The following is a 15,824-nucleotide window of genomic DNA, read 5'->3' on the forward strand; positions in this document are numbered from 1 at the left end:
CTTGCTATAAAAAATCAGTGATGAAATCGCCTATTGTGACGCTCTGAAAACTAAATTGACAGGTTTTATTAATCAAACACATACACCTGCTTGTAAATTACAATGACTAATTATCATTATAACATCAAATGGTTTCATAACTCTGAAAAATCTGAGTTGGTTGGAAATGCTAACATGAAGCTTTAGTGTGATAATTTATTAGCTAGAGAATGATCTTTTAGAAGAGAGTAGGTGGATAGTTCCGTTAGAGTACGGCAGTATGAAAATTGAATAGAAGTTGAAAATGAGCGAAGGGCCATTAATGCGACAGTTTTTAAAGATCGAGGCACATTTTTGCCTAACCCGTACGATGTACGCGGGGACTTGAAGTATGTCTCCAAGTCCACAGGCAAAAATGTGCGTCCCTCTTTTTGCTCATAAACTGACTGCGGCTGTGGAATAGTTCTAGCGACGTTTTCATCACTACCTAAAGCCCCACGTTGCGAGAGCATTTCCAGTCGATGGTGTGTTATAATGCAGTTCTTCTTTACCCAACTATTGTGTTGCTCCTCTCGTCATGACCAACGTGATCATCTCAGAGAGAAAGCAGTAGGGTGGTTGTTGCGTGGCCCTTCGCTCATTTTCAACTTCTATTCAATTTTCATACTGCCGTACTCTAACGGAGCTATCCACCTACCCTCTTCTAAAAAGATCATTCTCTAGCTAATAAATCATCACACTAAAGCTTCATGTTAGCATTTCCAACCAACTCTGAAAATCGTTAACTTCGCGTATGAAGCAACAAAAAAACACTTTGAATGAAAAATCTGCAAGTGAGTGGAAGCAACCCCGGTTGTAGGTATAAAATATCATATAATATCATATAAAACTTGAATAACTTGACCCACTTCAATTTTTTTCATGAAAAATTGCTTCTGTGAATAGTTTAAGTTGGACACATAAAAATTAACAAAACTCAGTGAATAACAAATGTTTCAATAAATGTTTGGACTAGGGGAAATGGCTCTAATGTTGGCCTATGGATCTAAGATTTGGCCCATCGATAAAAATCTGCTATTTTTAAGTTTTATCTAGATGAACGTGTCATTGGGACGGTACTAATATTTTTGATCGCTATTGAAAATTTGGGAAATTATGGGACCAAATTAGGGGCATTTAGGTCGACATTACATCCATTTCCCCTAATTGTAGAAACAATGATTTGAAAATTTTGACACAGAAGACCAATTTTTAGCTTTCCAGAATTTTTTTCTGTGTTTAAATTTACATAAAAGAATTTATAGATAAAAAGTTCAAAGACTAGACCAAAAGTTGTTGTTCTGTGATGTTTGTATTGTGTTGTCTACTGTAAATGCAGTCATCAATTTCAAAATTGTATACGCATTCAACCAGAAAGCCGCATACTTGACATGAAATCGTTATCTACCCATTCATGAAACATTCAAATGTAAGAAGAACAAATCATCTATGCATCGGTGAAGTACAAAGCATTTCACAATTCGCAGGAGCAAACAAGTAGTAATATAAACATAATTATTCAAAGAAATTGGAACACAAAAATAAAACAACCCACCAGATAAGGCTTAAAAACGTAAACATTACCGGTTTGGTCGGCATTCATTGATGATAAAGTTATCAACCCTGGAAAATTGCTCCTTCCAGTACTCCAGAATGGTGTGATTAGCAAGCCGCCGGAAATTATTGAGGTCTAATTCGATGCTTTATCGATTTATAGGGTGCCGATCTTGTACTGGAACTTTGAAAGTCTGCTCCACCGACATTCTTATTTCAATGAAAGCTTACATTCAACCACGTGTCACTCCGATCAAGCTTCCCCAGTTCGTAAAGTTTGAATTCAAAACACTTCAGTGTTAATCACTCCTCACCTATGCGCATGAGGCAGCACGCAATGTCCGAAGTTAAGGATCAAATTACCCCAGCTAGATTCAACCCGATTGAAGCGTGAGAAATTTATCGCTCGATAAAAATTAATTCATTATAAACATCAAACTCCCAACGCTTGACTACCCTGGACATAACTTTCGTCAAATCACCGATCCCACAGATCTCACTTCCACTGGCTTGCTGTCGCTGTTGTAGCTCAAGCCCAGAAACGTCCGAAATAAAACCCCACATCAATAAACAACGCTGTTTCACTCTCTAGCCGTATCACACACCGCCTGGAGGTATCTGTATGTGTTTGCGTAGTGCCAAGTCGGTCTCAATTAGATGGATCGATGGTTAAACATAGGCCGACCGACCGATCAACCAAATCGTCAGGTAGCGTCAAAATGGGATGAGAAAACGACATTCGATCCTTCGGACCTAACCTGCGCGCGTAGCGATCATCACGATCGTAACTTATCTGCCCCGTAGCCGAGCCTGAAATAGACACGTTTTATTACTCTATTTCCCCTTGGGTGCGTCACGTCATCAACCGTGGGGTCTCCGGAACCGTGAAATCGTTCCCCTACCTGCCTGCCGAAATCGAAAAGCACTACACAGAGAGCCAAAACAAAAAAAGCTGGTTTTTATTTTAATGAATGAATAGCGGGAAACGAACCGTCGACGACCACCAATGGTGGATGTGAATTGGGGCCTCGTTCGGAGATGTTAGGTCTCCGAGTCAATGAAAACACCTGAAAAGTGTCCCGTTTCAACCCTGAATCGAAACGAGCGCTTGCAAATATTTGGAATTTTCAACTCCGTGTGTGTGGCATGGCATTAGACAGCCTCAATCAGACCGGTAGATACCGGAGACCGCACTCGCACACATACCCATAGTCAGATACTAGATAGATGATGGCAAACTCGTGTCCAACAAGTGATATGTTGATGAGACCCCTCCAATTAGCGCGGTAGCTTTGCAGCAGAAAATAAATATAACCAAAGCAGCAGCAGAGAGAGAGAGAGAGGGTTTGAGGTGAACGCCGGCATTACAGCTCAATTAGACTGTTTGGTTGATGACGGGGCTACCGCTATCGTCCAACAACGGCTGTTTGAAGAGCGGGCGAATTATCTATCTATGCCGAAAGCGCTGCCGAGTATAATTGGTCAACAAATCTGGAATGTCCGCCTTGTAAAGATAAAGCTCTGGAGCGTGAAACGTGATGGCAGTCACATTGAAAGCAGCTTGGAGCGTACTGCTACTTGTGATGGATATTTAGAACATGAGTTGGACGATGCATGGATCAAACAGAACTCTCTCATTTCGGTGAAGCAAGACGACTTTGGATGATTGTTTTCGGGGTGTCGTCCTTGCCCGGGTGTGCCTTTGTGATCTAACAGGTACGCCGGTTGTCTTATGAAATCACCACGATTCGTCCAAGATCAATGGTGACTGGAGCTGGGTACACTGGGTTCCATCTGGACCAAATTATCTGAAAGTAGGTCTGTCATAGTGGCTTCTCAGATTTCGACAACTTCAGTTAAGCTTTGAGGACTTTAAGGCGGTTCCATCTGCTTCAAGGAAATTGCAGAAGCGTTTAAGAAGTGCTAACTTCGGGACAGTCAAGAAAACTTCAGAGAAGTCCAAAGACCTTGTGGAAAACTATGGATACTTTATAGAAATTCCAAGAGCTTCAGACATGATCAGGAATCCTAAGAGCAATCCCAGTCTTATTGTCGCCGAAGACCGTTACGTAGCTAGGTATTTTCGTGTTTCTCATAATAAGAGCTGCCAATGTTGTACTTCATAGGCCTCATAGCCTAGTCAGTAAAGGCACGGTATTACCAAGCCGGAGGCGGCGGGTTCGATTCCCGGTCCGGTCACGGGAATCTTTCGGGTTGGAAATTTTCTCGACCTCCCTGGGCATAGAGTATCATTGTGCTTGCCATACAACATACAAATTCATGCATTGGTATTGGCATCGAAAGCTCTCAATTAATAATTGTGGAAGTGCATTAGAACACTAAGTTGAGAGCACGCAAAAAGCTAATATGCACTAAGCAATAAGCTTGAAATGCGAATAAGAAGAAGAAGAATGTTGTACTTGTGTGAATTCTGCAAATAGCAAGCAACGATGCCTTAGTAATAACATATCTGATCGGAACTGGTTTAATTTACACAAAATTTGATAATTTTCTTTTTGCTCGAATGTTGTTCTACCGTTTGTGTTGTATGAGAGCAACAACGGTAGAGCATGAGTGTACGAATACAAACAGACTGTTGCGCTCGATAACGAAGCACGTGTAGTAAAAAATGTCAACCATTTGATCCCCTGCTTCGAATTTCAGGGCCGTCCAGAGAACTCCTGAGAAGTTAAGAAAATTGCATACAAGTTTTGGAAACTTTACAGATTTCCAGAAATTTTCATTGAAAATCTTCAGGTAAAGTGCATTATGATAATTGTGCAAACTTTCGGGCATCTTCGAGAACATCAGTGCAGTTCAAACTCAAAATAGTTCCTGTGAGCTCTTCAGGGAAGTTCATAGTACTTTAGGCAATTTTTGAGGTTTTTAGCTACTTTCATTATTTGCAGGGATGTTCCGAGTGCTTGATCAGAGATTTACAGATCGGTTACATTAATCAACTGCAGGAGATTTCACAAAAGAACCGAGGAATAATTCAATCATTATTATGGAATTTCCAAGAATTTCAGGAATGTTAAAATATTTTCTGGAATATGGGTTTTAAGGGAAGATCACTGAATACAGTGCTTTCCCGATTTTGTCTACCCCCGATTTTGTCAGTTTTTTTTTCCAATTTTGTCAGCCTGCAGATTCCACTAAATTTGTGATTTTTAAACATGAATTCTTAAACTCTACGCTATGAATAATTGTTATTCTTACACTTCGCTGTAATGTGAATGTTAGGGGAAGTGGGAGTAAAATGTGCATACGGGGTAAAATTAACAATTGACGATTTTCAACGAACAGGTCTTTCATCCAATGTACCTTTAACATTTTAATTCATTTACATTAATATAGTATACTCCTACTAGCTAGTTTTGAATTGCTGTTTGCTTGAAAAATCTTTTTTACCACGGAAAACCTGTTTATTTATTTTTTTCAATTGTAATAAAAACATTGCTTCATTGTCAGAAATATTTATTCTTAGAAAATAAAAGAGAGCATTTTGATTGACTTTCAATTTTAAAGAGATTTCGTTACCGCAAATTCTCGAATTCAACGGAGATAAATAACATCGTCAATTGAAAGGGACAATGCTTCAACCTAAACACCCCTATCAGCTTTTGTTTTGGATAGTCGGAGAGGCAGTTTAGATTCCGGAAAGGGAGATCAACGGTGGATGCAATTCGGACAATTCTAGATAGAGCTGGAATAAGGGCGTAACAGCTTTTGTAAACAATGACTTCTCTCGTTATTTTCTCGGAATTCAAGGCACGCCTACACAAACTAACATATCCATCGGGTAGGAGAAGACTTCATCTAGTCGATGGTGATGTCGATTTGTCAGGGAGAGCCATGATTTCCGAGAAATCATCGAGAGGAGTCATTGTTTACAAAAGCTGTTACGCCCTAATTCCAGCTCTATCTAGAATTGTCAAGAGAGTCGAGAAGGCGTCCAAACAGAAGCGAAGAGGAGATCGATATTGCACCGTGATAACGATCGACGTCAAGAAAGCGTTAAACAGTGCAGCTGAAAAGCCATTGCCAAAGCACTGCATAGAATGAGGGTCCCTGACAACCTGTGCAGGATTCTGAGGAGTTACTTCCAGAGCCTGGTTCTGGTCTACGAGACAGACATGGGACAGAGATCGATTTGGATCACAACGGGAGTTCCACAAGGCTCCATCTTGGTCGAACGCACGCCTTTGCCTCGAAGCGTGTGTTGAAATACCTGGGAGTGATGATCGATGACCGGCTAAACTTCAACAGCCACGTCGTATATGTCTGTGAGAATGCTTGGAAGGCCATCAACACAATAGCTAGAATCATGCTGAACAACTCTATTCCTAGCAATATCAAGAGACGTCTTCTAGATACTTATGTATGGAGGTCCAGCCTGGTTTGCAGCACTGGAAACCAAAGGAAACTGAGCAGTACGTTCCGGCTCATGGCCATGCGAGTCGTGAGTGCGTACAGAACCATCTCATCGGATGCAGTATGCCCTATCGCCGGAATGATCCCTATCGGCATCACCCGGCGGAGGACAGCGAGTGCTACAGTCGGAGAGAAGCCGGTAGAGTACGGAAAGTGGTGAAAGCGGAGTCTTTGGCAAAGTGGCAGTAGGAGTGGAACAAGGTGGATAGCGGTAGATGGGCACATCGGTTATTACGGTTATTAACTAGCACTGACAGTATGAGAAGTTCCAGCCCCCTCGAAGTAGTCGGTTCAGCGTGAAGAGGCAGAGGAGAGAGTAAGGAATGGGCTTTAGTCGAGCTACACTAGCTACACCCCGTTCCAACTTCAAAACAGGTCTGGCTTTTTGAACCCCCCATCCCCACCCCCCCATTTTCTCTTCTTTCTTTCCCGATTTTGTCAGTTTCCTGTTTTTTCAGCCTAAAATTTGAGTAGGTGCTGACAAAATCGGGAAAGCAATGAAATATGTTCGCACGGAGAACTTGTTGAAAATTAAGAAAACATTACTATGAAAGAACGCAAACTTCAGGCAAGTCCAAAGATGTTCTGGAAAGTTTGGGGTTTTAAGGAATGTCCCATGATTTTCAAGGAAATTGCGAGAACTTCTAAAAGTTCAGAAAAAATCTGTGAAGTTTTGAGATTTTTATTGAAGTTCAAACATCTCTAGGGCAGCTCCAATAACCGGAAACTTCTGAAAAGTCTAGATCTTTAAAGATCTTAAAGAATTAGCCATTTTGTTTAGGGTTTTCAGTGTTCAAGAATAATTGCAGATTACAGTTTTATCATCGCCAATGTTTTAATCCAGGGATGGAGATCTTCATCATGGAGTCTATTTTATTTTATTTTACGAAGAACAATAGATTAAATAAATAATAAAAACTTACTATCCCATGTGTTGGTCATAGTGATTATGACCCGAACAAACCGGGGGGATAAAAAAATCCCATGAAGAAGGACAAGTCCAAAGACTGAATCGCCGATCGTAGCGTTTCGATCCACCAAACAATTATTACTTTTATGTTTTGCTTATTGCACACAAGTTTTGTGTGTACTTCCCTTAATTACAATTATAAGCAATTCCTAAAGAGGGCACATTTGAGGGTGCACATATGCAAAATCAGTGAATAACGAGCTCTAAATATACCCGTAGGAATATTTTTCAGAACGTCCCATAGATTATGTTCTAGGACAGCTCGGAAGCTGGCTCCGATCAGCACATCCATGAAGTCATAAACAGCATATACAAGGAACTATAAGATCTTCAAATCATCCTGAAGAATGGATCTTGAAGATCAACATGCTCAATTAAGTTTGTCTCGATGCCCCGACTAAATGTATGACCCCAGATAGCTATATATGAGGTCATTGCACCACAGTAGATATATATTTGTGTTAACAAAATATCTAAGATTCTCCAAATCATCAATTCAGATCTTGACGTTTTATAGACTCAACGAGATATTATACGATGTTCCGACTAATTATTTTCATTCGTAGAGTCTCGTAGAGCCCCTATATATAACGTTGGATTTTTGGTTGTATAGACACAGTATTTTGAAACCTAAAATCTTGAACCATACGATAAATAGAGTCTTATACATGGGAGCGACCCCGATTAGCATGTGGTTAGCATCCATCATACCTCTCACGCCAAAGTCACGAGTTCAAATCTCTTGAACGATATCCTGACATATGAATCAATGTAGCTTTGTGAACCTTTATTTGAAAAATATGTTAGGTGTTCCAAGCCACCTTAAATTTCATATCAAGAAGGTCTACTGAAGCCTTACGAAACTCTTTCGCGTTGTTTTGATTTACTGTATGATGCCATAATATGTTTTCGAATTTTATTGCATCATTAAGAACATATACTTGTATTTAACAAATATAGGTTACCTAACCTTGAATATACAGGAATCCTTCTAATAGTGTGGTGGATTGGACCATTCGAGCTTGTAGAGCAATGTGAGAATTTAATACATCATACACTTAGTTTTGTTCTCGTCAAACATGACGTTTGTTTGCTGAGATCCATTAAAACATATTTCGGAACTCAGTAACTCAACGTCACGTGCAGCGGCGCCGGTGATGTAGTGGTAAGGGTGATTGCCTCTCACCCCAAAAGGCCTGGGTTCAATCCCAGTCGGTGCCACCGGAATTTTTTGAGGCATAAAATCTCTGATCACGGCACACTTAGATTTTTTCGCCGAGATGGGCACCACCGAGCAGCTCGGCATTTGATTTTGCTGGATCTCATTGAAAAACTTGCCGAGATTCAGCTAACAAACGGGAATTTTGCCGAGATCTCAGCTAACAAACATATTTTTTGCTGAATTTCCAGCAAAATAAAATGCTGAGCTGCTCGGTGGTGCCCATCTCGGCAAAAAAAATCTAAGTGTGCGGTCCATGAGTTGATGGGTCGATAGGTAGGGTCCAGGTGTGGGAGCTGCCTAACTGGTGTCGGTAGCATTGGTACTCAGTACGGAAAACAAATCAAGGAAAAAAACGTCGCTTGCCGAGATTTATCAAACAAAGTAGGCTCTGGCATATAGTAGGCTCATTGTATCTTTCCTTTTCTTCTCCGTCGCTTGATAATCCGCCAGATCTGTCCAAAAGTTCTGCCATCGGTTCGGGTTCAAACTGTTGGGCTTCGGTATCCAGGGTCACTACATCCATTTAGCTACCACTGTTTCCTGGCTGCTGCTGTCCAACGATGCATCGGCCACTACACCAGCATAAGTGCTGCTGCCTATTTTGTCACGATTTTCTTCGTCCTTCGTTTTATTCAGATCCTGTTGATTGGTTGGCTGTTTCCGAGCCATAAGCTTGGGACAGGAACTCATCCGGTGTCCCTCCGCCTTACATAGAAAGCATCTGTCCTTGTTTCTCGAATAGAACATGTTGCCCTTCCGATTGAGGAAACTAAGCGAGGAGGGAATCTCCTTTCCCACGTCAATGTAAACACCTCGCACTCATGTGAACATATCGAAGCTCAATGCAAAAGGAAATTTATCCCGAATGACTTGCTACACTGTCCCGTATGTTGCTAGCAACAACGTTAGATCCTCATCTGGTACTTCTAATGGTAAGTCATACACTCGCACGTATTGAATGTTGCCCCCCGCAATCGACATTCGTACCTCCACTACACAGATAAAAATTATGAATTTTAATTGTGATGTAAACATTCATTCACGTGGACTTGTATTTAATTTCACGCAACCGAGCAACTTGCAAACAATGTTATTTACAAAGGTGGGCTTTTGTATACTATATTTGCTGACGTGCATGAAATGGGTCAGAACTATACATGATATATAATTTAAACTTATATGATATGTGACGCTCCATTTATGTGCATCATATTGAACAGAAATGTACACTACTTTTTCGAACTGTGTACCTTTCCATGAGCATAATGGAAAGCCAATTACTCCGAGTTATGCATCAGGGCATAATGCACACTTGCTTCCGATTTAAATTTGATGAAGATCACCTTTTCCCCCGTAATGCGATATGTGACGATCATGTCCACAGGATTTGGGTCCAGTGATTTTACGAAGTTGGCTATTCCCCCCATCACAGGTTTTGGGCTGCCGTTTGGATTCCTATAGAAATTATTATTTCTACGGCGACGGCAAAGACCGAGCGGCAAGCAAGAACAATGGCACCAAATGAATACCGTGACCGAGTAAACACCTGTCGATAAAGCAAACCGAGAGAAACAAGCGGTGCTGAGTTCACAGCTGTAAGCAAACGCATCATGACATATTGTTGTCAAGACCAGTGCTGGTAAAAATAATGACTTCTACACTCAAATTAGCTTAAAATCGAGCATGCAAGATAAACCAACTACTCGCATGAATGTGTCATGACAACATATAGGGGCTTCATAGCCTAGTCTATGGCTTATATCATGTAATATAGGCTGTCACTTATACATCTAGTTTTCACTGGAAATCCTATGTATGAGTGCTCATTACAAGACAGCCTATATTACATGATATAAGCCATAGTCTATACGGGGTATAAGTTGAGAGCACGCAATAAGCTAAGCCATAAGCCTGAAATGCGAATATGAAGAAGAAGATGACAACATTATGTTGATCAAGGCAAGCGCTGAGTTTAAAACTCAACACAACATTTGTTTTTGTTCATTCGTGGATGGTTGTTCATTGTTGCCGGTGTTGTTTTTTTTTTATTATTATTAATTTATTTGATAAGGCTCAACAGAATTAACTTTACAGAGCCGAGGATTCTTGTTCAATAACAATAACAAAAAAAAATGGCAGATTCGCCAACGGGGGTCAGAGCGCTTCCAATTCAGCAATGGACGCAAAACGTGGTCAGCACTCACACATTCATCACGAAAAGGTTTCTTTCCAAAGTCGACGACGCATCGACCGAAAGAACTGCTGATGAAGAACAATGAGGAGGACCACACAATGGTTGCTGCCGAGTAAACAGACGATCGCGTGACACACATTGAGAGTGGTCTGCTTCTATCGACAGCCGAGTGAACACTGAGCCGGTTTTGTTGTCAATATTAATATTCATTTTCATCTTGGTGAGGATGATTCTGAAAAATTACCGATGTGTTTTCAGTTTCAAACATTTATATTTTTGCTTAATTCATTGTTATTGCTATTGTTTGTGCATCAGGGGTTGAAAACCTAACACAAAATATATAAGCATGCTATCAATTGACGTTTGAGCGGTTTTTATGAGTTTTATGAGCTGGAATGATTTTTTGGCGTTATTAGTGTTTGTCGCATTCGCACGCGAGTTTATTCTCGCAGAGAGGTTCAATGAATGAGATTTGAGAATGATTTTCCGAACACTAATTTTGAGTGTCAACTGCAAAAATATTATTTTCATTTTACACACTTAGCAGAACGTTTTGAGCTGCTTTTCACACTCAATGGGAAATAGTGCAGAATTGATGATAATATCGGGGTTTTAGGCTCTAGGATCGGCAATATTCAAAATAATAATTTTGACAATCTTGAGTTGAAAACTCAAGCGTTGATGAACCTTAAACAACGCGTATTCATCGATGAACAAATAAGTGATTGATACACTCCCGATCATAAGTTTGAGGTCACCCTTTAAAAAACATGTATATGTTTTTAGCTCAATCGCTGCCATTTTAAGACCGATTTTCGATCTTTATATGTCATTTGAAAGGTATTGACTGAAAATAAATTCATGTTTTTTTATCTAGTTCATTTATTTGCAAAGCTCAATTGCATTAGCTTTACGGAGCCAATAATTCAAAATTCACTTAATTCTATGTCTAGTAGGAGTTGGGCTAAATACTCACGGCTTACCGGAGATTAGAGGAGTACTACCCAATGAGATACGTTTGTGAAAGTTTAGCTGAAATTTTCAGAATATGCTTTAAATCAAACCAAAATAGTTATTCAAGTCATCGATCAAAAGTATGGGTCACCCCGCAGTGTGGTTTGTAGCTGCTGTACGTTTATTTAAAGTTTTAGGATTCAAAAATCGGAAAATATGATACGTTCATTGCCTTTCAACTAATGCAAAGAGAACAAAAAATTGACAAAAATGGCAGCGACATAAACAAAACAACATTCCCAGGTTTCGTTTTAAGCTGGGTTTAGACAGGGTAAGTCAATTGATCAAGTCAGTTGAATTCAACGCGAATTGAACGGTGTAAACCATGTCATTCAACAGACTTGATCAACTCACTTGAGTTGAAAAAAAATTGAACCAGGCTCAACTTTTGAAGCCAATTGAATTCAACTGAGTTGATCATTTGACTTTGCTTTAAGGATGATCCCACATTTTTGAGCGATTACTGTGACAGACCTTGACATCTATTTTCGAAGGAGAAAATCACATTTCCATTAGTTTCTCCTACGTTCATGATGTAATTTTTAACTCTAATGACAATATTGTAGCATGATATTATAGCTTCTGAACTCACATGGTTTCTTATGCATAAAATTTGGATGAGCCATGCTTTTTAAATTGACTTCTTAATCATTTCCACCGCATAACTGTTTTAATGAAAACAAGACAGTAGTTCAAAAGCAGGAATTGCTTATATATAAATAATAAAAAAAAATACCATAAACGAACGATATCCCAAATGATAGAACTATTACACAAAAGGATTTCATGATACCCCAAACACATCGTTAAGCAAAATACTCAATACCATTTTGATTGGGGATGCGAGAACAGTTCCTGACTCTTGTAAAAACTAAACAATAAATTAATAGGATAGCTAAATCAATCCACTGTTGCTTACCTGTGTGAGCGGATGTTGTCCTGCCGTTTGTAGTACTTGCCGCACACTTCGCACGAGTACGTCACCTCCGGGCTCTTGTGGGTGCGCTCGTGGATCATCAGGTTGTATGGCTTGGTGAACCGGCGCTGGCAGTACTTGCACACGAACTCGCACTTTGGCCGCATCTTGCGACGGAAGTCGGACCTACGGTCGTCATTGTCAATTCGCATCACGGCGAACATTTTGGTTTTTGGTGGATGTTGTTTTAACGGGTTTCTTTAAATTGAGTTGGTGGTGTGGTGATGGAAAGTTGTGGTGGTTTTCAAAGCAAAAAAAAAATGTACTGGGTGTGATGTGTTGATTGTTTACAAGATTTTTTTTTTTTTGAGTGAAAATGAGTGTTGATTTGTTTTATAGTCTGCTTACTTCGGATTAGTCACCACTTAGGGGATCCTGCACAATCCGGATGGGAACTGGTTCAGACACAAATTCGATTCCTGCGGGGGGAAAAGAAACGGAGAGAAAAAGACGATCAGCGATCATGTTGTTGTTTTATCTAAATTGCTGGAATTACTTCGCGGCGGGCGTTTGGGCGCGATGGTTGATGGGCGAGTGAAATATAAAGTATAAATATTTATACGAAATCAGTACTACAGGAGGCGTCATGTGTGAACTTGGCCCACCGACCGAGACTGACTGGAAATGTGTGTTCCCACACGTCGTCATCATCGTCGTCGTCGTCGTCGTCGTTGCCTTGCAGATCGATCGGATGCGTCATTGCCGTTCACCGGGCTAGCAACTCTATGGGACAGAGGGAGCAACCGAGAGGGCTATAATCGACATCGTTCAACTTTTATGATACCATCTGGGTGAATGGTGTGGTGTGGTGACGACGACGACGACGACGGTCGGTGGTGTATGATTATTGATCAACTACAATGTTGTCTGAATCATGGGAAAGTTGCATCCGCTGAAATTCCTACGCTGTGATACATTTCTGCTAGACGTTGGACGAATGACATATTCAACTTTCACTGTTGGAGTGACCTTTAGTGAAACCAACTGTATGAATAGTTTACAGTTTACATTTTTTCAAATCCTTTCGATTGTGCGGTTAAGATCCTAATTCCATCATACTAAGCACAACCCGCATTTTATCTCTCTCTAACGATCGGGTTTGAACAAAAACAGGAATTTTTACAGACAAACAGACATAACACATTGAATGTTTCTCACTGTAAAACATCGTCGCTAAAACATTACCACCATCTGTTAAGTACACTGGGGTGGGCAGTACGCGGAGCAGATGGTGGTAGTGTGTAAATGTCAAACGCAAGGGAATTGACCATGCGCGGTACGACCAACTAAGATTCTTTTAAATTGACCGTTAAATGCTTGTTCGATGAAGAACTTGAGAGTGTTATGTCTGCTTGTCTGTGGATGACTTTTAAATGTATTTACCTTTCCATACGTACAGTTAGATTTGATAAAGAGTAACAAATTGATGAGATATTGATTCAAATCTAGCATCGCTTCTAGACTCTGATTCCGTCATACGAGCTTCAGTTCCGTCACAACACATTGACGCGCCATTGAATTCACTTCGGTATACGAATGAAGGGAGTATGTTTAGTCGAATGCGTGGACAGAACACAAAATAAAAAAGATAAAAAAAATCATTACATCGCCTGCAAGGTCAACTTATATTATTCGCTGCGGTATTCGCTGTGGAGGATAACAGGAAATGCAACTAACATTCAATGTAATGCATTTCTGGTTTGCGTATACTGTGCAGAATTTAATAATGAAAGTTTTTTGAGGATAATCGGGCAAAGTGGATAATTGCTGTTTAAGTTTATTTCCCGTTCGTCAAACAAGTTTTCATACACTTTATTGGCCTATATCACAAACAGACGGAGCGGCTCGAAAACTTTGGTGACGAACCTACTATTGCAATTTTCAGTGTACCACATGGCAACACTACGATAGAGGTAACTCTAAGACCAGAAGGTCCCGAAGAAACGTGCTCAACTTTTTTGGTCAGCTCTGGTACATTGGAAAATCCACGAACCCCTCATTTTATCTGTCAAACTGTCATAGCGAATGCAAACAAACATAGTGTACTACTAGAATTTCGACTAGAATGGGGTACGTTAATCGATTTGCTAGGGATCAATAGGCTAGTCAAGTAGTGAGCCAATTTAAAATCGTTAGTTTCCACCGGTTGGCACTACTACCACAAACGAAGTGACAGACGACTAGCTAGCGAAGAAATCCATTAAAATAATATGGTTCGCTGTAATACCATTGAGGTAACTCTAAGACCTGAAGGTTCCGAAGAAACGTGCTCAAATTTTTGGCTCAGCTCTGGTACTCTCTTCGGTCCCAAGCTAATCGATGCACCCCTCGAAACATAGAAAAATCCACAAACCCCTCTTTTTACCTGTCAAACTTTCATAGCGAATCAAAACAAACATAGTGTAGTATTGGAATTTATACTAGAATGGAGTGCGTTAATCGATTTGCTTGGAACCAATAGGCTAGTCAAGTAGTGAGCCAATTTAAAATCGTTAGTTTCGAATTGATTGTTGGTAATACCATTTTCTCAGAAGCTTGTGCCATCAGCCACCAGATGGACTAGTATTTTTGTTTTAATTTGAACAAAGTTGATTTTGTGTGCAATGATCTTTGACAACCTATATAGTCTCAAGAGCCACTGAAGGGTAAGTTATTATCTAAATGCTAAATTAAACAAAAAATTAAACTAATTGTTACAATTTCGAAGCGAATGAAAATCTAGGTCCAAAAATCAGTGCGTTGCCTTTCGTTTGCTGTCGCAACAATCTTCAAAATGTTCATCAGTGATGAGTCATCATTCTATCACCAGCAAGAAAGATGGATGCGCTGGATGCAACAGGTCAGATGAAGCGGACAATAAGGTCCAATGTGATGCATGCGATGCGTGGTGGCACTTCAGTTGTGCAGGTGTCACGAGTTCAATTACCGATCGTAGATGGTTGTGTTCCCGATGCCAACCAATCTCTCGTACTTCGTCGAGAATCAGTGTCACGAGTCGATCTTCGTCGCATTTATCGAACAGTATGACACGTCTGCGGGAACGTCAAGAGTTGGAGAACCAACGGGCGGAAGTGGAACTGAAAAAGAAGATCTTGAAGGAGCAACAAAGACTACTGTAAGCTACGATTGCCACCGAGAAGGAGAAAAGAAGTCGAGTAAACGCGAAGACAGCATGAGAAGATTACACGATTGGATCGGGAACAGCACGGATCTGCAAACAAGCACGGCAGGAGATAATAAAATGCCTGCAGCTTCAGCGATCCAGCAGCACAACCCTCATCCAAGTCAAATGGATTCTGAAGCTGCTCCAGCTCCAGGTAGGAGGTGTCAACGAAGAAATACCGTCGAGACTTGGACATCCAGCAACATAGTTCTACTCTTGTTCTACATAGTTCCACCGATGGTGTAAATGCTTCGACGGAACCGAATGCTCCTCATGTTG

The 15,824-nt window shown here is 40.5% G+C and overlaps 1 protein-coding gene across 2 annotated transcripts in view; it reads right to left on the reverse strand.

The window, feature by feature from the left end:
- The window catches only part of drm (drumstick), an 82,311-nt gene that overhangs the window by 13,253 nt on the left and 53,234 nt on the right, over positions 1–15,824 (reverse strand). Inside the window, exons 2-3 of one of the 2 annotated variants that reach the window (XM_065220182.1) lie at positions 12,731–12,801; positions 12,326–12,580 (exon numbers count right to left, since the gene is read on the reverse strand). In XM_065220182.1, coding sequence (XP_065076254.1) covers positions 12,326–12,546 — 221 coding nt within the window. In that variant the 5' untranslated portion in view covers positions 12,547–12,580; positions 12,731–12,801. Of the gene's footprint in view, positions 1–12,325; positions 12,802–15,824 lie in introns of both variants that reach the window. The other variant, XM_065220183.1, reaches the window with a different exon arrangement.

The sequence above is a fragment of the Ochlerotatus camptorhynchus genome, unplaced genomic scaffold, assembly GCF_037179485.1.
Source record: "Ochlerotatus camptorhynchus isolate MF236.1 unplaced genomic scaffold, CSIRO-AGI_Acam_v1.1 ptg000117l, whole genome shotgun sequence".
Lineage (NCBI taxonomy): Eukaryota > Metazoa > Arthropoda > Insecta > Diptera > Culicidae > Ochlerotatus > Ochlerotatus camptorhynchus.